The following is a 22,832-nucleotide window of genomic DNA, read 5'->3' on the forward strand; positions in this document are numbered from 1 at the left end:
GCCTTTGTAAATTTAAGAAAATTGAAATCATAGCAAATATTTTTTCGGACCACAATGCTATGAGACTAGATATCAGTTACAGGAAAAAAAAACTGTCAAAAATACAAACATATGGAGGCGAAACAATGCACTACTAAATAACCAAGAGATCACTGAAGAAATCAAAGAGGAAATCAAAAAATACTGAGAAACAAATGACAATGAAAACACGATGGCCCAAAAGCTATGGGCTGCAGCAAAAGCAGTTCTAAGAGGGAAATTTATAGCAATACAATCCTACCTCAAGAAACAAGAAACATCTCAAATAAACAACCTAACCTTACACCTAAAGAAATTAGAGAAAGAAGAACAAAAAAAACCCAAGTTAGCAGAAAGAAAGAAATCATACACATCAGATCAGAAATAAGTGAAAAGGAAATGAAGGAAACAGTCGCAAAGATCAATAAAACTAAGAGCTGGTTCTTGGAGAAGATAAACAAAACTGATAAACCATTAGCCAGACTCATCAAGAAAAAGAGGGATAAGACTCAGGTCAACAGAATTGGAAATGAAAAAAGAGAAGTAACAACTGACACTGCAGAAATACAAAGGATCAGGAGAGATTACTACAAGCAACTATATGCCAATAAAATGGACAACCTGAAAGTAATGGACAAATTCTTAGAAAAGCACAACCTTTCAAGACTGAACTAGAAAGAAATAGAAAATATAAACAGACCAATCACAAGCACTGAAATTGAAATTGTGATTAAATATCTTCCAACATGTATGGACACCACAGGGAGAAAGAGGTGGGTAGGGATGTTGTGATGAATTGGGAGATTGGGATTGACATATATACATTAATATGTATAAAATAGAAAAATGATAAGAACCTGCTATATAAAAAAATAAATAAAATAAAATTTAAAAAAATCTTCCAACAAACAAAAGGCCAGGACCAGATGGCTTAACAGGTGAATTCTATCAAACATTTACGAAAGAGCTAACACCCATCCTTCTCAAACTTTTCCAGAATATAGCAGAGGGAGGAACACTCGAAACTCATTCTAGGAGGACACCATCACCCTGATACCAAAACCAGACAAAGATGTCACAAAGAAAGAAAACTACAGGCCGATATCACTGATGAACATAGATGCAAAATTCTCAGCAAAATACTAGCAAACAGAATCCTACAGCACATTAAAAGGATCATACACCATGATCAAGTGGGGTTTATCCCAGGAAAGCAAGGATTCTTCAATATATGCAATTAATCAGTGTGATACACCATATTAACAAATTGAAGGAGAAAAACCATATGGTCATCTCAATAGATGCAGAAAAAGCTCTTGACAAAATTCAACACCCATTTATGATAAAAACCCTCAGAAAGTAGACATAGAGGGAACTTACCTCAACATAATAAAGGCCATATATGACAGACCCACAGCCAACATTGTTCTCAATGGTGAAAAACTGAAACCATTTGCACTAAGATCAGGAACAAGACAAGGTTGCCCACTCTCATCACTATTATTCAGAATAGTTTTAGAAGTTTTAGCTACAGCAATCAGAGAAGAAAAAGAAATAAAAGGAATACAAATCGGAAAAGAAGAAGTAAAGCTGTCACTGTTTGCAGATGACATGATACTATATAGAGAGAATCCTAAAGATGCTACCAGAAAACTACTAGAGCTAATCAATGAATTTGGTAAAGTAGCAGGATACAAAATTAATGCACAGAAATCTCTTGCATTCCTATACACTAATGATGAAAAATCTGAAAGAGAAATAAGGAAACACTCCCTTTTACCATTGCAACAAAAAGAATAAAATACCTAGGAATAAACCTAGGTAAAGACCTGTATGCAGAAAACTGTAACACACTAAGGAAAGAAGTTAAAGATGATACAAACAGGCAGAGAGATACACCATGTTCTTGGTTTGGAAGAGCCAACATTGTGAAAATGACTATACTACCCAAAGCAATCTACAGGTTCAATGCAATCCCTATCAAATTACCAATGGCATTTTTTACAGAACTAGAATTTAAAAATTCACAATTTTATGGAAACATAAAAGATCCCTAATAGCCAAAGCAATCTTGAGAAAGAAAAATGGAGCTGGAGGAATCAGGCTCCCTGATTTCAGACTATACTACAAAGCTACAGTAATCAATATAGTATGGTGCTGGCAGAAAAATAGAAATATGGATTAACGGAACAGGATAGAAAGCCCAGAGATAAACCCACACTCATATGGTCACCTTATCTTTGATAAAGGAGGCAAGAATATCTAATGGAGAAAAGACAGCCTCTTCAATAAGTGGTGCTGGGAATGCTGGACAGTTACATGTAAAAGAATGAATTTAGAACTCTCCTAACACCATACACAAAAATACAATCAAAATGGATTAAAGACCTAAATGTAAGGCCAGACACTATGAAACTCTGAGAGGAAAACATAGGCAGAACACTCTATGACGTAAATCACAGCAAGGTTTTTTTGACCTACCTCCTAGAGAAATGGAAATAAAAACAAAAATAAACAAATGCAACCTAATGGAACGTAAAAGCTTTTGCACAGCAAAGGAAACCATAAACATGACGATAAGACAACCCTCAGAATGGGGGAAAATATTTGCAAATGAAGCAAGTGACAAAGGATTAATCTCCAAAATATACAAGCAGCTCATGCAATAAATATCAAAAATAAACAATCCAATCCAAAAATGGACAGAATACCCAAATAGACATTTCTCCAAAGAAGACATACAGTTTGCCAACAAACACATGAATAGATGCTCAACATCACTAATCATTAGAGAAATGCAAATCAAAACTCCAATGAGGTATCACCTCACACTGGTCAGAATGGCCATCATCAAAATATCTATAAACAGTAAATGCTGGAGAGGGTGTGGAGAAAAGGGAACCCTCTTGCACTGTTGGTGGGAATGTAACTTGTTACAGCCACTATGGAGAACAGTATGCAAGTTCCTTTAAAATCTACAAATAGAACTACCATATGACCCAGCAATCCCACTACTGGGCATATACCCTGAGAAAACCATAATTCAAAAAGAGTCATGTACCACAATGTTCATTGCATCACTATTTACAATAGCCAGGACAGGGAAGCAACCTAAGTGTCCATCGACAGATGAATGGATTAAGAAGATGTGGCACATATATACAACGGAATATTACTCAGCCATAAAAAGAAATGAAATTGAGTTATTTGTAGTGAGGTGGATAGACCTAGAAACTGTCATACATAGTGAAGTAAGTCAGAAAGAGAAAAACAAATACCGAATGCTAACACATATATATGGAATCCAAAAAAAAAAAAAAAATTGGTTCTGAAGAACCTAGGGGCCAGACAGGAATAAAGACACAGACGTAGAGAATGGTCTTAAGGCCACAGGGAGGGGGAAGAGTAAGCTGGGAATGAAGTTAGAGAGTGGCAGGGACATATATACACTACCAAATGTAAAATAGATAGCTAGTAGGAAGTAGCCACATAGCCCAGTGAGATCAGCTCGCTGCTTTGTGTCCACCTAGAGGGGTGGGATTGGGAGGCTGGGAGGGAGACGCAAGAGGGAGGAGATATGGAGATGTATGTATACGTATAGCTGATTCACTTTCTTATACAGCAGAAACTAACACATTGTAAAGCAATTATACTCTAATAAAGATGTTGAAAAAAAATCTTAAATAGCTCTGTTCTCTGTATCCTCACCTATAAAGTGGGGATAAATATCTACTTTATAAAGATTCTGTGAAGATTAAGTTAGACTGTATGTAAAGTATTTAGAACAGTGGCACATAGTAAATGTGCAAGAATCAGTTGCTAAAGGTAATAGAACTAGTTGATATTGATACCATGATATTTTGTCTTTGTGTGATGGTACTTGATATTTTATATAGAAAGTTCACATGTATTATTTTATTGATCCTTACAATAAGCAAATGAGTTAGGCAAAAGAGGCATTATTCTATTTATTTTATTGTGTTTATAATATCATAATTCATAAGTGCTGTAAATATGGAAAGCAGGTTGTCTTTTTGTTTCATATGGTCAACTTTTCCCCAGTTTTAAAACACTGTGGCTGAATAACAACTGCCTGTTAATTTGGGGTAAGTTATTTTGGGTAAGTTTGAAATCGAACAATCTGAATAGAAATTTATAGTAAACATGAGATATTCTATCCTTTTAGAAGTCAAAAGAAATTCTGGAACTGTTTTTAAGAATTTTCCAACCTTAATAGTGTAATAGTAATTGTTATGGTTTATTGAGTACTTACTCTGCAGAATATAACATATTAAGCAATTTACAGTGTCATCCTGCTTAATATTTGTGACTGCCTCATGATGTGGGTTTTACCAACTCTCTTTTACAGATGAAATTCAGAAGTTTAGTAGTTTCCCCAGGGCCCTCAGCAAGTGGTGGGACAGGGATTCAAACACCGATGGGACGTGAAAGTCAATATTCTATATTAGGCTATGCCACTGCGCTATGCTATCTTAGGTTCTTAGATACTAATAAGATTTGCTATATCCTTACACATAAAAAAACAAATGCTAAGGAAACCCACTTTACTTGCCTAGTCCTTAAAACCTGAAACTTGTTTTAAAGTAAAGCAGGAAAGCATTTAAATTTGCAAGGACATCACTTACTCTGGAAGAAGCATGCTGAAGTTCTAGTAAGATTAGCTAACACTTTGCTTAGAGATATTCTTTGCTTTAGTAAAAGATGGATTTTAAAACTATGTTTTTATCCATCAAAGATATTACAAAATAGAAAGGAGTAGAAGTGTTAACGAATAGACGTGAACTAAAGCAGTTTGTTCATCTTTAGGAAGCAGGAATACTGTTCACTTCTTAACTGACTTATTCTCACCATTTCAACATCAAATATGATATTATGACTTAGAGTTTTGATTTATATGTTCTCTGATCATGAAATATTGCCTACTAAAACTTTTGGGTTTAGTGGAACAAAGGACATGATTTATTTAAAATACATAAAATTAAAGCTTCCTTTGACCCAAATACTTTTGTCTTGTGCATTCTCAGTGGAGGGGGGATATTTTTTTAAGCCCAGAATTTTTCTGCACTGTGTAGCAATCTGAACCTATTTGTCAAATCCTCACTTATGTTTCATAAATGCTATAAAGTTAAGTCATAGAGAAAATTTTATTTCAACAGTTTTCACTAGAAGCAAGAACTTTGAACCACATGGCATTTAGAGATTGCTTTTTCCTAATTTAAAATTATGGTTTTAAATAGATAGAAAATCCCTGGAAGTTTGCCCAAGAATGAACACTGGTCCCTACTGGGGAGTATCACTGGGAAACAGGGAAAGTCTTATTTTCAATCCAGGGCACAAGAAACAATGAAACTCTACTTCTTATTTCCTTTCCCTTTGACCAAGTTTATTTAGAAATTTTAATAAAGATGAAAGTTCAGCTGAGGAAGAATAAAGAAAGCAAAGAGCCTGGATTTTTTCCAAATGGAAAAATTAAGCCTTGAATACTCTGGGATTTGGAAATGTCGTGTGTGTGTGTGTGTGTGTGTGTGTGTGTGTGTGTGTGTGTGAAGTTTTGACAGTCATTTTCCTCTTTGAAAATCAGGTTTTGCCTAGTCTGCTCCATTTTATGATATTCCCACTTCAGAAAAATACTTGCTATGGCTGTCTTCCTAATAGGCCCCATGGTTTTGTTTCTAAGTAACATTTTTTTCTTATTACAAAATTAAGAAAGACCATAAAAATAATTTTAAAATAATAAAATTTTCAAATATTATAAAAATGTATAGCTTAGAAAGTAAATGTCTCATAATTCTATTCCCAGAGAGATTGTGTATGTGTATTTATTTACAGAAATGCAATCATAATTTATATATGTATATGTGTTCTTCTAGTGAAAATCATAGAAAGAAAATTTTCTCTATGACTTAATTGTATAACATTTATGAAACATAAGTGAGGATTTGAAAAATAGATTCAGATTGCTATACAGTAGATAAGTGTTCTGGGCTTAAAAAATTTTCCCCCTGCCAACTGAGAAGGCGAAAGAGAAAAGTATTTGAGTCAAAGGAAACTTTAATTTTACATATTTATATAAATCATGTCCTTTGTTCCACTAAACTCAAAAGTTTTAGCAGGCAATCGAAAAATCTGCATATAACTTATAGTAGGCTGTCTTTAACCAAGTTTCCTCCATATCTGCCATTCTGCATTTGTGGATTAAACCAACTGCAAATTGTATAGTACTGTAGTATTTACTATTGAAAAAAATACCTGTATAAGTATTTCACAGTTCAATCTGTGTTGTTCAAGGGTCAACTGTATACAAATACACACACAATTCTGCAATTTGGTTTTCCATATAAAAAATATTCTAGGTACATTTCTATATCAGTATGTATTGATCTAACCTATTTTATTAAAAAATAGAAGGCTTGCTTTTTGAATAAATAGCCAACAGAAAGTCCTGCATATAAATAGATCTGCATATAAATCCTAGCTCTAATATATAGCTGTGTAAAATTCGATATATCAATTTCTCCATGAATTTCAGCTTATCGACCTATAAAATAAAACTAATAATAGCTACCTAATAAGGTTGTGAAATATATAATGAGAAAACTCATATACAGTGCCAGTCAGATGGAAACCATTTAAGTTAGCTCCTGTCATACCCTTTGTAGACTTTGCAGTAAGCCTATGCAAATCTGTTGATCTTTTCTCCCACCACCCTCCAAAATAAGTCTATCAACTCTTTGGAGATATTCAGAAACAAACACATTTTCAAAGTGTCAGTATTTGGAATTCTTAGAAGACGTTTTGTCAATGTAAGTAATTATTACTTGTAAAAAATATCAAATCTAAATTAAAATGCTTAAAAATAAGGCTCTCTAGCTTATCCAAGCATTTCTGAGGAATATCAGGTTCTTTGTGTTAATAACTTAAACTTGCTAGGAATCACTTGTCTAGATAAAAACTGTAAAAGATGCTCTCTTTAGTTAAAAGATGCTTTATAAAATATATACTTATATATATTTTAAAGGATGGGATGCTGTTATGGACTGGAAAGATGTCCTGTCAGGAGGGGAAAAGCAAAGAATGGGCATGGCTCGCATGTTTTACCATAGGTAAGTATATTATACTCAAGTAATGACTATTCCATTGTTGTAACCAAAAAATGTTTGAATAGGATTCCGTGCCCTCATCTTTAGTCTGAAAATATTTTTCTGAAAAACTAGTGCTTAGAATTTACAGTTTTTTAATTTCCTAGGTTATTTTTTTAATGTGACAGAAATCTCCAAGTATTTAAAAAAAATTTTTTGTTGAGTAATGTTAGATGAAAAAATTAAATTTTTATATGTCCTAAGTTTGAAAATAGGATTATTATTAATTTTAAAATGTGAAGAATACATAACCACTGTTATACTGTTGTGAACACAGGAGGTAGACATTCAGTAATACATCTCAATTAAATTATTAAATTCAAACTAAATTAACTTTCTAACCACTCAGTAGCCTATAAAACTTAGTAGTGCTCTCCTCCTTGAAAATCAGAGGCATATCCAATGGAAAAAGGAACCAGCCAGCCTAAGTCTTCATGGACTCAGAAATAAAGAGATGCAGGAAAAAATTTCTCTTGATAAAACTTTTCTATTTGCAACCAGCTTCATAGCCTTTTGAATTCAAGGTACCAAACCTAAGACATTGAAAAGAAGTGTTAAAGCTATTCTGATTTATTCCTCTTTTTTGTCCTATTCTTCTGTGAAAAATAAATTCCCCCCCCCCTTTTTTTTTTTACATTAAGCCTCTGGCAATGAAAACCTGAGTTGTTACTCACTTTTAATACTTTTATCTTGGGCAAAAAAGCCCAAGAGTTATGTACATGAATGCCTGAATAGACCATAAGCTGGGGCATATGCCATACTCTTGAAGAAGCTGCAGTGGAAACAATAATATCTTCATAGGGAACATTTAAAAGCTGATAAAAACCACACACAAAAAAATTATCAAGTAAGCCTCATTAAACACTTAGCAACAAGTTGGCTACCAATTTTTTTAAAATCTTTTATTATGGAAAAACCATTACAACTTCATCAAAGAAGAGAAAATTGTAAGATGAACCCCATATTCTCATCACACTGATTTAATACAGCACTTGATTTATCTATTTTTTATTTATGAAGCATTTTAAAGCAAATCCAAAATCATGGAATTTTTTCATTAAATACTTTGGCATCAATCTCTGAAATATTAGGATATTTTCTTACATAATATATCATAATCATAACTAAAAATTTGATAATAATCACTTAAAATCATTTAATGCCTGGTTCATATTCATTTTCCCTGATTGTCTCAAAAATATTTTTTTATACTTGGTTTGTTCAAACCAAGATCCAAGCAAATTTTATATACTGAATTTTGTTGTTATATATCTTTTAATTATTTTTTAAAGAGTCTCTTCTTCTCCCTGCCTCTGTCCCCTTCCCCCATCTTTTATGCCATTGACTTGTTAAAGAAACTGGGTCAGTTGTCCTGTAAGAATGTTGTCCTTTGTAGATTGGTCTGATTCCTTCCTCATGAGATCCCTTTACCTCTTTCCTCAATCTCCTATTTGTCTTGTAAACTGGAAATTAGAGCTAAAAGCTTGATTATATTTAGGTTCAGCCTTTTTGGTAAGAATATAACATAAAATATTTATCATTAAAAAATAATTTAAACAACTTTATTAAATATAATTATATGTTTATTTTATAAAAGTAGAAAATATGATAAGTAAAAATAAGAAAAAAATCTGTTGTCTCACTACTTGTAACACATAAAATTTTGATATAGTTTTTTCTCTATTTTGGTATACAAAAGTTGGTTGCTATTTTTTAATGTAACTACTTTCATACGTATATTGCTGTTTGTATCCCTCTTATTTTTTTTTGGCCACACCACACGGCTTGAAGGATCTTAGTTCCCTGACCAAGGATCGAACCCAGGCCTGTGGCAATGAAAGCACAGAGTCCTAACCACTGGACTGCCAGGGAATTCCCTATATCTCTCTTTTTATTTTGTATGCTATTATGTGTACTATTATGTAATAGCTAGCCAGGGTTTATTTATTAGTATTATCATTAGTGTTATTATTATTATAACAGTTATGTACCAAATACATAAATGTATTTAAGTATACAATTCTATGACTTTTGACAAATGTATATACATTATGTAACCAATATCCCAATTAACATAAAGAATGTTTCCATCACCATAGAAAGTCTCTCATGCCCCTTTCCAGTCAAATCTCTCCGCAGACAATTTCTGTTCTGATTTCTATCCTCATAAATTACTTCTCCTGTTCTACAATTTCATATAAATTAAATCATACAAATATGTATTATTTTTGTGTTATACCTGGATTTTATTAATGAAAAAATATTGTGTAATAACATGGTATTTGTAATAATGACACAGTTAGTTCAAGAATATGGCAAGCTAAAGAAGTATGAACCAAAACTTGTGAACTCAGAATTTTTAGTGAAGTGCATTTTGGAATGACCATTTTGAGATGATTTGGTGAGATTCAAGAGTAAACTTTACAGTGTGACGTTTATGACTAGCTGTTACCCACTATTACCCTGAATCTGTTTGAGCCTCATCCATAAATACTCACTAATATGATCCCCAGCATAATTGGTGAAATGTAATATGATGGAATGTAAGGTATGACCATAAATTTCTCACTGTGTCAGTGTGTTAATAAGATAAGCTCTGTAAGAAAAAACAACAGGCATTAATAAAAGATGCTAACCTAAATAGATTTTAAGTACCTATAACTTAAAATAAGTACTTGAAACTTTTGTATCTAAAATATTTTGGATATAATGTGGTACTGAATAAAAATAAAGTTATAACAGTGGAAAGAATTTAGTGCTCCACAGAAAGTTGAGGGGAGATGAGCAAGTTGAAAAGCAGAATTTATTGAGAAAAAAATAAAATGAAATAGAACTGCTAAATCCAGTGAAGGACCTGCACTGTTGGTGAGAATGTAAGTTGGTGCAGCCATTGTGGAAAACAGTATGGAGGTTCCTCAGAAAACTAAAAATAGAATTACCATATGATTCAGCAATCCCACTCCTGGGCATATATCTGGACAAAACTATAATTCAAAAAGATACATGAACCCCTGTGTTGATAGCAGCACTATCCACAATAGCCAAGACATGGAAACAACCTAAATGCCCATCAACAGATGAATGGATAAAGAAGATGTGGTACATATATGCAGTGGAATACTACTCAGGCATAAAAAAGAATGAAATAATGCCATTTGCAGCAACATGGATGCAACTAGAGATTATCATACTAAGGGAAGTAAGTCAGAAAGAGAAAAACAAATACCATATGATGTCATTTATATGTGAAATCTAAAATATCACACAAATGAACTCTTCTATGAAATGGAAACAGACTCACAGACAGAAAGAACAGACTGGTAGTTGCCAAGGGGGAGGGGCTGGGGGAGGGATGGAGTAAGAAGTTGGGATTAGCAGATGTAAGCTTTATATATAGAATGGATAAACAACAAGGTCCTACTATATAGCACAGAGAACTATATTCAATATCCTGTGATAAACCATAATGAAAAAGAATATCAAAAAAGAATGTATAGGGGCTTCCTTGGTGGTGCAGTGGTTAAGAATCCTCCTGCCGATGCAGGGGATGCGGGTTCGTGCCCTGGTCCGGGAAGATCCCACATGCCATGGAGCGGCTGGGCCCGTGAACCATGGCTGCTGGGCCTGCACGTCTGGATCCTGTGCTCTGCAACGGGAGAGGCCACAACAGTGAGAGGCCCGCGTACCGCAAAAAAAAAAAAAAAAAGTATAGGGACTTCCCTGGCAGTCCAGTGGTTAAGCCTCCATGCTTCCAATGCAGGGGGTGCGGGTTCGATCCCTGGTCAGGGAACTAAGATCCCACATGCCACGCAGCGTGGCTGAGGGGGAAAAAAAAGTGTGTGTGTGTGTGTGTGTGTATCTGAATCACTTTGCTGTACAGCAATGATCAACACAACATAGTAAATCAACTATACTTCAATAAAAAGTAAAAATAGGGTTTCCCTGGTGGCACAATGGTTAAGAATCCACCTGCCAATGCAGGGGACACGGGTTTGAGCCCTGGTGTGGGAAGATTCCACATGCTGTGGAGCAACTGAGCCCGTGCACTACAACTACTGAGCCTGCCCTCTAGAGCCTGCAAGCCACAACTACTGAGCCCACCTGCCACAACTACTGAATCCTGCACGCCTAGAGCCCATGCTCCACAACAAGAGAAGCCACCGCAATGAGAAAGCCCACACACAGCAACAAAGACCCAATGCACCCAAAAATAAATAAATAAAATAAATAAAATTTTTTAAGTAAAATTTTTAAAAAATCTAGTGAAGGAAAAGTATAATAATGAGAAGGTGCCTCCCCTCATTCTCAAAGGGTTAATAACAAGATTTGAGCTGTAATGTGGAACACTTGAGCTAACTAAAATGGAGAACTTTCACAAGGAGTATTAAGTATCAAAGTTGTGTACTCTTTTTGAGAGGATTTTAATTTTTCTTAAAGGATTACTATTTTTATTTTTGGGGGGTACTTTTTCCTTTTTTTTAACAACTTTATTGGAGTATAATTCTTTACAATGTTGTGCTAGTTTCTGCTGTATAACAAAGTGAATCAGTTATTTGTATACATATATCCCGATATCCCCTCCCTCTTGTGTCTCCTTCCACCTTCCTTATCCCACTCCTCTAGGTGGACACAAAGCACTGAGCTGATCTCCCTGTGCTATGTGGCTGCTTCCCACTACCTATCTATTTTACAGTTGGTAGTGTATATATGTCCATACCACTCTTGCACTTCATCCCAGCTTACCCTTCCCTTTCCCTGTGTCCTCAAGTCCATTCTCTACATCGGCATCTTTATTCCTGTCCTGCCCTTAGGTTTCTCAGAACGTTTTTTTTTTTCAGATTCCATATATATGTGTTAGCATACGGTACTTGTTTTTCTCTTTCTGACTTACTTCACTCTGTATGACAGACTCTAGGTCCATCCACCTTGCTACATATAACTCAATTTCATTTCTTTTTATGGCTAATATTCCATTGTATATATGTGCCCATCTTCTTTAACCATTCATCTGTCAATGGACACTTAGATTGCTTCCATGTCGTGGCTATTCTAAATAGTGCTGCAATGAACATTGTGGTACATGACTCTTTTTGAATTATGGATTTCTCAGGGTGTATGCCCAGTAGTGGGATTGCTGGGTAGTATGGTAGTTCTATTTTTAGTTTTTTAAAGAACTCCATGCTGTTCTCCATAGTGGCTGTATCAACTTACATTCCCACCAACAATGCAAGAGGGTTCCCTTTTCTACACACCCTCTCCAGCTCTTACTGTTTGTAGATTTTTTGATGATGACCATTCCGACTGGTGTAAGGTGATACATCATTGTAATTTTGATTTTGCATTTCCCTAATGATTAGTGATGGTGAGCATTCTTTCATATGTTTGTTGGCAATCTTTATATCTTCTTTGGAGAAATGTCTATTTAGGTCTTCTGCCCATTTGTGGGTGGGGTTGGTTTTTTTTTCGATATTGAGCTATATTAGCTGCTTGTATATTTTGGAGATTAATTCTTTGTCAGTTGCTTCATTTGCAAATATTTTCTCCCATTCTGAGGGCTGTCTTTTTGTCATGTTTATGGTTTCCTTTGCTATGCAACAGCTTTTAAGTTTAATTAGGTCCCATTTGTTTATTTTTGTTTTTATTTCCATTTCTCTAGGTGGTGAGTCAAAAAGGATCTTGCTGTGATTTATGGCATAGAGTGTTCTGCCTATGTTTTCCTCTCAGGGTTTTATGGTGTCTGGCCTTACATTTAGGTCTTTAATCCATTTTGATTTTATTTTTGTGTATGGTGTTAGGGAGTGTTCTAATTTCATTCTTTTACATTTGGCTTTCCAGTTTTCCCAGCACCACTTATTGAAGAGGCTGTCTTTTCTCCATTTTATATTCTTGCCTCCTTTATCAAAGATAAGTTGACCATATGTGCATGGGTTTATCTCTGGGCTTTCTATCCTGTTCCATTGATCTATAGTTCTAGTTTTGTGCCAGTACCATACTGTTTGGATTACTGTAGCTTTGTAGTATAGTCTGAAGTCAGGGAGCCTCATTCCTCCAGCTTCGTTTTTCTTTCTCAAGATTGCTTTGGCTATTTGGTGTCTTTTGTGTTTCCATACAAATTGTGAAATTTTTTGTTCTAGTTCTGTGAATAATGCCATTGGTAGTTTGATAGGGATTGCCTTGGATCTCTAGATTGGTTTAGGTAGTATAGTCATTTTCACAATGTTTATTCTTCCAATCCAAGAACATGGTATATCTCTCCATCTGTTTGTATCATCTTTAATTCCTTTCATCAGTGTCTTATAGTTTTCTGCATACAGGTCTTTGATCTCCTTAGGTAGGTTTATTCCTAGGTATTTTATTCTTTTTGTTGCAGTGGTAAATGGGAGTGTTTCCTTAATTTCTCTTTCAGATTTTTCATCATTAGTGTATAGGAATGCAAGAGATTTCTGTGCATTCATTTGTATCCTGCTATTTTACCAAATTTACTGATTACTCCTTCTAGTTTTCTGGTATCATCTTTAGGATTCTCTATGTATAGTATCATGTCATCTGCAAACAGTGACAGTTTTACTTCTTTTCCAATTTGTATTCCTTTTATTTCTTTCTCTTCTCTGATTGCTGTGGCCAGTACTTCCAAAACTATGTTGAATAATAGTGGTGGTGATTTTATCATGAATGGATGTTGAATTTTGTCAAATGCTTTTTCTGCATTTTTCAAGATGATCATGTGGTTTTATCTTTTTTTTGCTGATGTGGTGTATTTCGTTGATTGATTTGCTTATGTTGAACCATCCTTGTGAACTTGGGATGAATCCCACGTAGTTGTGGTGTATGAATTTTTTAATGTGTTGTTGGATTAGGTTTGCTAATTTTTTGAGAATTTTTGTGTCTACATTCACCAAAGTTGTTGGCCTGTAATTTTCTTTTTTGGTGGTGTCTTTGTCTGCTTTTGGTATCACAGTGATGGTGGCTTCGTTAGAATATCTTTGGGAGTGTCCTCTCCTCTTCAACTTTTTGGAAGAGTTTGGGATGGATCAGTGTAAGTTCTTCTTTGTATGTTTGGTAGAATTCTCCTGTGAAGCCATCTGGTCCTGGACTTTCATTGGCATTTATTCTAAAATATCAGAATTTCTTCAGAGGAAGTTGTCCTGGTAAATACTTGGTACTGATTTTCAACCCTGAAATAAACAATAAATGACAGGCATGAGTTGACCTTTGGTCCCATTAACAAAACTAAGTCATGCTACTGAGTACCAAATAAGCCCGGACAGGCTTGAAAGAAAACAGAGAAAAGGAAAAAAAGATAAAGAGCTGTGGGGTGAAAATGAAAGGGAGAGAGTTATCAGGAGGAAATGGTGGCAAATAATAGGTGCCTCTGATAGTAGTAAACAATCATTTCCAGAGTAAAAATTGAGCTAGGAAATAAAATTGTTGAGTATAATCAGAAAAATATTTACTGATTTTTTTCCTTAAGAAAATGGTCTCAAAGTTACTAGGTTAAATACCTACTCTAAATTTGTCAGATTAAGCATACTTACTTTTGTAGGGTCTTCGATCAATGAAATTCCATTAATTGTGATTAGGTACTCACATTGTTGATAAAATTATCTTCTCAATAAATGTTTGCCAACAGGATTGTGACCTGTTTGATAGTTAGCTACTATGTGTAATGTATTTTCTGTGTTAATTAGTCAGAACCTTGTCACCAAGAATGAACCTGCGTGCTGCAGGAAAGTGCATTCAGTAAACTGTCTTATTTTTCCTCTGCCTCATATTCACGATTCACCCATCTGCAATAAAGCATATTGTATTATGAGCAGGTATCAAAAAATCTATTTTAAAATCTAAGAAGAGATGTAGAGAACAAATATATGGACACCAAGGGGGAAAAGGGGGATGGGATAAATTGGGAGATTGGAATTGACATATATCCATTATTGATAATAAAATAGATAACTAATGAGAACCTACTGTATAGCTCAAGAAACTGCTCATTGCTCTGTAGTGACCTAAATGGGAAGGAGAGCCAAAAAAGAGGGGATATATGTATACATATGGCTGATTCACTTTGCTGTACAGTAGAAACTAACACAACATTGTAAAGCAACTATACTCCAATAAAAATTAATTAAAAAAGTAAAATCTAAGAAAATATGAAATTCTAGTCTGAAGAGGGGTAATGACTTCTTTTTTGCTTTATTATTTATCACCATTAATATTGTCATTTTTCTCTTTTGCTCCTTTAAAATTGTTAACCTTGCAGCTCATATTGCCCAAAGAAAGATTTATAATTCAAAATGAAAAATTTTAATGTATTTGTGCTTATTTTTAAGACCAAAATATGCATTGCTGGATGAATGCACCAGCGCTGTCAGCATTGATGTTGAAGGAAAGATATTTCAGGCTGCGAAAGGGGCTGGAATTTCCTTACTTTCTATAACACACAGGCCTTCTCTTTGGTAAGTGTTTCCAATGCTCATTTATGATAGATGATTTTTCTTTATATTTCTGAAAGAATAACTTTGCCAAAGTTTTTACTATAGAGCATAAGACATTTCAGTTATTTTCTGCCTGTATTTCTCTTAACGTTAAACTATGTCTAAAAGAGTAAAATCAATCTCAAGCTAAAGGATGAAGTTTATGTATTTGATAACATATGACAGAGATTAGTGATCTTTTCTGTATACTTCTGAGTAACTATCTTTAGGCTTTTAAGATTTCCAAAAATTTGACTGCCCAATGGGTGGGACCTTACCAAAATTAAATTGAAAACAATGTATTTCTATGTCAAGGGAAAAATTGAAATGTGAAAATACTGCTATTAAAATATGAGAGCGAAAATAAAAGTAATGGAAGAACAAAAGGTACACCAAACCTAACATTATAACAATAAATGTTTTGAAAATTATCATCACATTCCAATAATTCTGCAAGGAAGTAGAAAAATCCACTGATTTTTTAAAACTGAAACAGTCATTATTCCATAGCATACACTGGGAAAGAATATATTACATAATTTACATCATCTTTTTAGTTCTTTTTTAAATATCCAGGAAAAAGAAATACCACAACTTGATATCCCTCCAAATGATTAAGTTGGAGAAAGCACAGGAAAATAAAGCATGGTTGTTTTTGCTTTGTTTTAAGGAAAAATGAACAAAAATGTTTTATAAATAATATTTCATAAAACTAATGGGCCCTCCCATCAGGAAACTTGCACAAGCCTCTTAGATAGCCTCATCCACCAGAGGGCAGACAGCAAAAGCAAGAAGAACTATAATCCTGCAGCCTGTGAAACAAAAACCATGTTCACGGACAGATAGACAAGATGAAAAAGCAGAGGGCTATGTACCAGATGAAGGAACAAGATAAAACCCCAGAAAAACAACTAAATGAAGTGGAGATAGGCAACCTTACAGAAAAAGAATTCAGAATAATGATAGTGAAGATGATCCAGGACCTCAGAAAAAGAATGAAGGCAAAGATTGAGAAGATGCAAGAAATGTTTAATAAAGACCTAGAAGAATTAAAGAACAAACAAACAGAGATGAACAGTACAATAACTGAAATGAAAAATACACTAGAAGGAATCAATAGCAGAATAACTGAGGCAGAAGAAGGGATAAGTGACCTGGAAGACAGAATGGTGGAATTCACTGCTGAGGAACAGAATAAAGAAAAAAGAATGAAAAGAAATGAAGACAGCCTAAGAGACCTCTGGGACAACATTAAATGCAAAAATATTCGCATTATAGGGGTCCCAGTAGGAGAAGAGAGAGTGAAAGGACCCAAGAAAATATTTGAAGAGATTATAGTTGAAAACTTCTATAACATGGGAAAGGAAATAGCCACCCAAGTCCAGGAAGTGCAGAGAGTCCCATACAGGATAAACCCAATGAGAAAGACTCCAAGACACATAGTAATCAAATTGGCAAAAATTAAAGACAAAGAAAAAGTATTGAAAGCAGCAAGGGAAAAACGACAAATAACATACAGGGGAACTCCCATAAGTTTAACAGCTGATTTCTCAACAGAAACTCTACAAGCCAGAAGGGAGTGGCATGACATATTTAAAGTGATGAAAGGGAATAACCTACAACCAAGATTACTCTACCCAGCAAGGATCTCATTCAGATTCGATGGAGAAATCAAAAGCTTTACAGACAAGCAAAAGCTAAGAGAATTCAACACCACCAAACCAGCTCTAAAACAAATGCTAAAGGAACTACTCTAAGTGGGAAAGACAAGACAAGAAAAGGACCTACAAAAACAACCAAAAACAATTAAGAAAATGGTAATAGGAACTTATATATCAATAATTACCTTAAACATGAATGAATTAAATGTTCCAACCAAAAGACACAGGCTCACTGAATGGATACAAAAACAAGACCCATATATATGCTGTCTACAAGAGACCCACTTCAGACTGAGGGACATGTACAGACTGAAAGTGAGGGGATGGAAAAAGATATTCCATGCAAATGGAAATCAAAAGAAAGCTGGACTAGCTATACTCATATCAGATAAAATAGACTTTAAAATAAAGAATGTTACAAGACACAAGGAAGGACACTACATAATTATCAAGGGATCAATCCAAGAAGAAGATATAACAATTATAAATATATATGCACCCAACATAGGAGCACCTCAATACATAAGGCAAATGCTAACAGCTCTAAAAGAGGAAATGGACAGTAACACAATAATAGTGAGGGACTTTAACACCTCACTTACACTAATGGATAGATTATCCAAAATGAAAATAAATAAGGAAACAGAAGCTTTATATGACACAATACACCAGATAGATTTAATTGATATTTATAGGACATTCCATCCCAAAACAGCAGATTACACTTTCTTCTCAAGTGCACATGGAACATTCTCCAGAATAGATCACATCTTGGGTCACAAATCAAGCCTCAGTAAATTTAAGAAAATTGAAATCATATCACGCATCTTTTCTGACCACAATTGTATGAGATTAGAAATCAATTACAGGGAAAAAAAAGTAAGAAACACAAACACATGGAGGCTAAACAATACGTTACTAAATAACCAAGAGATCACTGAAGAAATCAAAGAGGAAATCATAAAATACCTAGAGCGAAATGACAATAAAAACATGACGATCCAAAACCTATGGGATGCAGCAAAAGCAGTTCTAAGACGGAAGTTTATAGCAATACAATCCTACCTCAAGAAACAACAAACATCTCAAATAAACAACCTAACCTTACACCTAAAGCAACTAGAGAAAGAAGAACAAAAAAACCCCCAAAGTTAGTAGAAGGAAAGAAATCATAAATATCACAGCAGAAATAAATGAAATAGAAACAAAAGACAGTAGCAAAAATCAATAAAACTAAAAACTAGTTCTTTGAGAAGATAAACAAAATTGATAAACCATTAGCCAGACTCATCAAGAAAAGGAAGGAGAGGACTCAAATCAATAAAATTAGAAATGAAAAAGGAGAAGTTACAACTGACACTGCAGAAATACAAAGCATCCCAAGAGACTACTACAAGCAACTCTATGCCAATAAAATGGGCAACCTTGAAGAAATGGACAAATCCTTAGACAGGTATAACCTTCCAAGACTGAACAAGGAAGAAATAGAAAATATGAACAGACCGATCACAAGCACTGAAATTAAGACTGTGATTAAAAATCTTCCAAAAAACAAAAGCCCAGTACCAGATGGTGTCACAGGTGAATTCTATCAAACATTTAGAGAAGAGCTAACACCCATCCTTCTCAAACTCTTCCAAAAAATTGCAGAGGAAGGAACACTCCCAAACTCATTCTATGAGGCCACCATCACCCTGATACTAAAACCAGATAAAGATACTACAAAAAAAGAAAATTACAGACCAATATCACTGATGAATGTAGATGCAAAAATCCTCAACAAAATACTAGCAAACAGAATCCAACAGCACATTAAAAGTATCATACACCATGAGCAGGGATGCAAGGATTCTTCAATATACGCAAATCAATCAATGTGATACACCATATTAACAAATTGAAGAAGAAAAACAATATAATTATCTCAATAGATGCAGAAAAAGCTTTTGACAAAATTCAACACCAATTTATTATAAAAACTCTCCAGAAAGTGGGCCTAGAGGGAACCTACCTCAACATAATAAAGGCCATATATGACAAACCCACAGCAAACATCATTCTCAATGGTGAAAAATTGAAAACATTTCCTCTAAGATCAGGAACAAGACAAGAATGTCCACTCTCACCAGTACTTTTCAAAATAGTTTTGGAAGTCCTAGCCACAGCAATCAGAGAAGAAAAAGAAATAAAAGGAATACAAATTGGAAAAGAAGAAGTAAAACTGTCACTGTTTGCAGATGACATGATACTATATATAAAGAATCCTAAAGATGCCACCAGAAAATTACTAGAGCTAATCAATGAATTTGGTAAAGTAGCAGGATACAAAATTAATGCCCAGAAATCGCTTGCATTCCTATACACTAATGATGAAAAATCTGAAAGAGAAATTAAGGAAACACTCCCATTTACCATTGTAACAAAAAGAATAAAAGACCTAAGAATAAACCTACCTAGGGAGACAAAAGACCTGTATGCAGAAAACTATAAGACACTGAGTAAAGAAATTAAAGATGATACAAACAGATGGAGAGATATACCATGTTCTTGGAGTGGGAGAATCAATATTGTGAAAATGACTCTACTACCCATAGCAATCTACAGATTCAATGCAATCCCTATCAAATTAACAATGGCATTTTTAACAGAACTAGAACAAAAAAACCTTAAAATTTGTATGGAGACACAAAAGACCTGGAATAGCCAAAATGGTCTTGAGGGTCAAAAACAGAGCTGTAGGAATCAGACTCACTGACTTCAGGTTATACCTCAAAGCTACAGTAATCAAGACAATATGGTACTGGCAGAAAAACAGAAATATAGATCAATAGAACAGGATAAAAAGCCCAGAGATAAACCCACCCACCTATGGTCAACTAATCTATGGCAAAGGAGGCAAGGATATACAATGGAGAAAAGACTGTCTCTTTAATAAGTGGTGCTGGGAAAACTGGACAGCTACATGTAAAAGAATGAAATTAGAACACTCCCTAACACCATACACAAAAATAAACTCAAAATGGATTAGAGACCTAAATGTAAGACCGGACACTGTAAAACTCTTAGAGGAAAACATAGGAAGAACACTGTTTGACATAAATCACAGCAAGTTCTTTTTTGATCCACCTCTTAGAGTAATGGAAATAAAAAGAAAAATTAACAAATGGGAACCTAATGAAACTTAAAAGTTTTTGTAAACCAAAGGACACTACAAACAAGACAAAAAGACAACCCTGAGAATGGGAGAAAAAATTTGCAAACGAATCAATGGACAAAGGATTAATCTCCAAATATATAAACAGCTCATGCAGCTCAATATTAAAAAAAACAAACAACCCAATCCAAAAATGGGCAGGAGAAAAAAAAAAACCTAATGGTATTTTTCCTTTTTAAAAAATTATGATACCATTTTTATCATTCCCCTACTTTTTTCTTGATTCATCATCATCATAATAGTTGCTAATGCCGATTCAGCACCTATTCTATTCCAGGCTCATTTTATTTAAGCCTAATAACAACACTATAGAGTACAGGTAGTCTAATTATTCCCATTATACAGATGAAGAAACTGAGAGCTAGAAAAATGAGAAAAGTAATTTACTGTGATCATACTCCCTATACTCTACTATATTGCTCTACGTATTTAAGGAACTCAAAATGTATCTCATGCATAAATCATAAAAACACTTTTTCATTCACACTGAGTTCTATCTCTACATTCGCATTTCTATTTCATAAATCAAAATCTTTTCCTTTGACAAGTTAGTAACGATATAATGGACTCTATATGCTTTGGCCTCCTATTTCCCAAGGGACAGGAAGGATTCTTCCTCTCTCTCTGACTGGAGCATTCTTTGGCATGTGGCTGATCACATTTATGCCAAATCTGTCATTATATACACGACTTCAAACCTAGACTAAGTAGCAAGCTTTATTTGAGTTAAAGCCTTTGGGTCTTTGAAGCCTTTCCAGACCCTCTACCTTATAGAAATGTTTACTTTAAAATTGTGAGTAAGCTGAGCATTCCATGCAGATCAGGCTTTAATTGTTCAACCTTCTTTGACTGAATTCTACTTCTATAGAGAAGATAATAATCTATTTCACACTTTATTTAAACATTCATATTTTTCATATTTCTCTTTCCTCAGATAGTTTACCTGAAAATAGAGGATTTCATGAAGTGACCCTTTCTACAGAATTTTGTAGTTTGTCTCTCTGTTGTTAAAGAATTAATTAGCATCTGGAGTGATAGGACCCTGATTTGCCAGTCTCCCCAGAGGCAGTCTGGATCTAGTCCAGGATGAGGTAGAGTCCATGTCAATGAGTGTGATTGCTCTGATTTCCCCTTGGATAAAACCAATAGGAACTGGTTTAAGACAGTCATGACATATGCCTGTGGAACCAGGCCAGATGAACTCTTGAGTCCTTTCTGGCTCTTAGTCTTGGTGTTTTTCTGACTTTTATCAATGGGTTTATTATGCCTTCCTGTCATTTAGTTCCTATTCAAGTAGCCTAAAGAGGCATTGGAAGCATATTCAGCCATTTTTTTCTTAATTTAAGAACAAAGAAGTTTTTGTTGTTGTTGTTGTTATTGTTGTTTTTAAGACTTTTTTTTAGTTTTAGGTTCACAAAAAAATTGAAAGGAACAGAAATATGCCTTATACTCTCTGCCCAAACATGCATAGGCTCCCCATTATCAACATCCCCCACCAGAGTGGTATAATTGTTACAATTGATGAACCTATACTGACACATCATTATCATCCAAAGTCCATAATTTACATTAGGGTTCACTTAGTGTTGTGCAGTCTGTGGGTTTGGACAAATTTATAATTACATGTATCTATCATTATAGTATTATATAGAATATTTTCACTGCTCTAAAAATCCTCTGTGCTCTGCTTATTTATCCCTCCCTCCACAACACCTAGAAACCACTCATCTTTAATGTTTCCACAGTTTTTCCTTTTCCAGAATGTCATATACCTGGAACCATACAGTATGTGGCCTTTTCAAATTGGTTTCTTTAACTTGGTGATGATAATCATTTAATTTTCCTCCATGTCTTTTCATGGCTTGCTAGCTCATTTCTTTTTAGTGCTGAATGATATTCCACTGTTTTGATGTCACAGTTTGTTTATCCATTCACCTACTGAAGGACATTTGGTTGCCTCCAAGTTTTAGCAATTATGAATAAAGCTGTTGTAAACATTCATATGCAGGTTTTTGTGTGGACATGAGTTCTATCAAGTCCTTTGGGTAAATATCAAGGCATTCCGTTACTGGATCATACTGTTAAGAGTATGTTTAGTTTTGTAAGAAACTGCAAAACTCTCTTCCAAAGTAGCTCTACCATTTTTCATTACCACCAGCAATGAAAGAGAGTTCCTATGGGTCCACAGCTTTACATTTGGTGTTGTCAGTATTCTGGATTTTGTCCATTCAAATAGGTAGGTAGTGGACAATTTTTTAAACAAATAATAAAATCAATTTTATACTTTCTAACAAGAAAAACATGT

General features: G+C 34.4%; 1 protein-coding gene across 5 annotated transcripts in view; it reads left to right on the forward strand.

Annotated features, from left to right (window-relative positions):
• ABCD2 (ATP binding cassette subfamily D member 2) overlaps positions 1-22,832 on the forward strand; it is a 76,959-nt gene that overhangs the window by 51,386 nt on the left and 2,741 nt on the right. For 4 of the 5 annotated variants that reach the window (XM_079937688.1, XM_079937690.1, XM_079937689.1 and 1 more), the window contains 2 exons: positions 7,058-7,142; positions 15,509-15,634. In XM_079937688.1, the coding sequence (XP_079793814.1) occupies positions 7,058-7,142; positions 15,509-15,634 (211 nt within the window). The remainder of the gene's footprint in view (positions 1-7,057; positions 7,143-15,508; positions 15,635-22,832) is intronic. The other variant, XM_079937691.1, reaches the window with a different exon arrangement.

The sequence above is a fragment of the Stenella coeruleoalba genome (assembly GCF_951394435.1).
Source record: "Stenella coeruleoalba genome assembly, chromosome: 11".
In the NCBI taxonomy this organism is placed as follows: domain Eukaryota; kingdom Metazoa; phylum Chordata; class Mammalia; order Artiodactyla; family Delphinidae; genus Stenella; species Stenella coeruleoalba.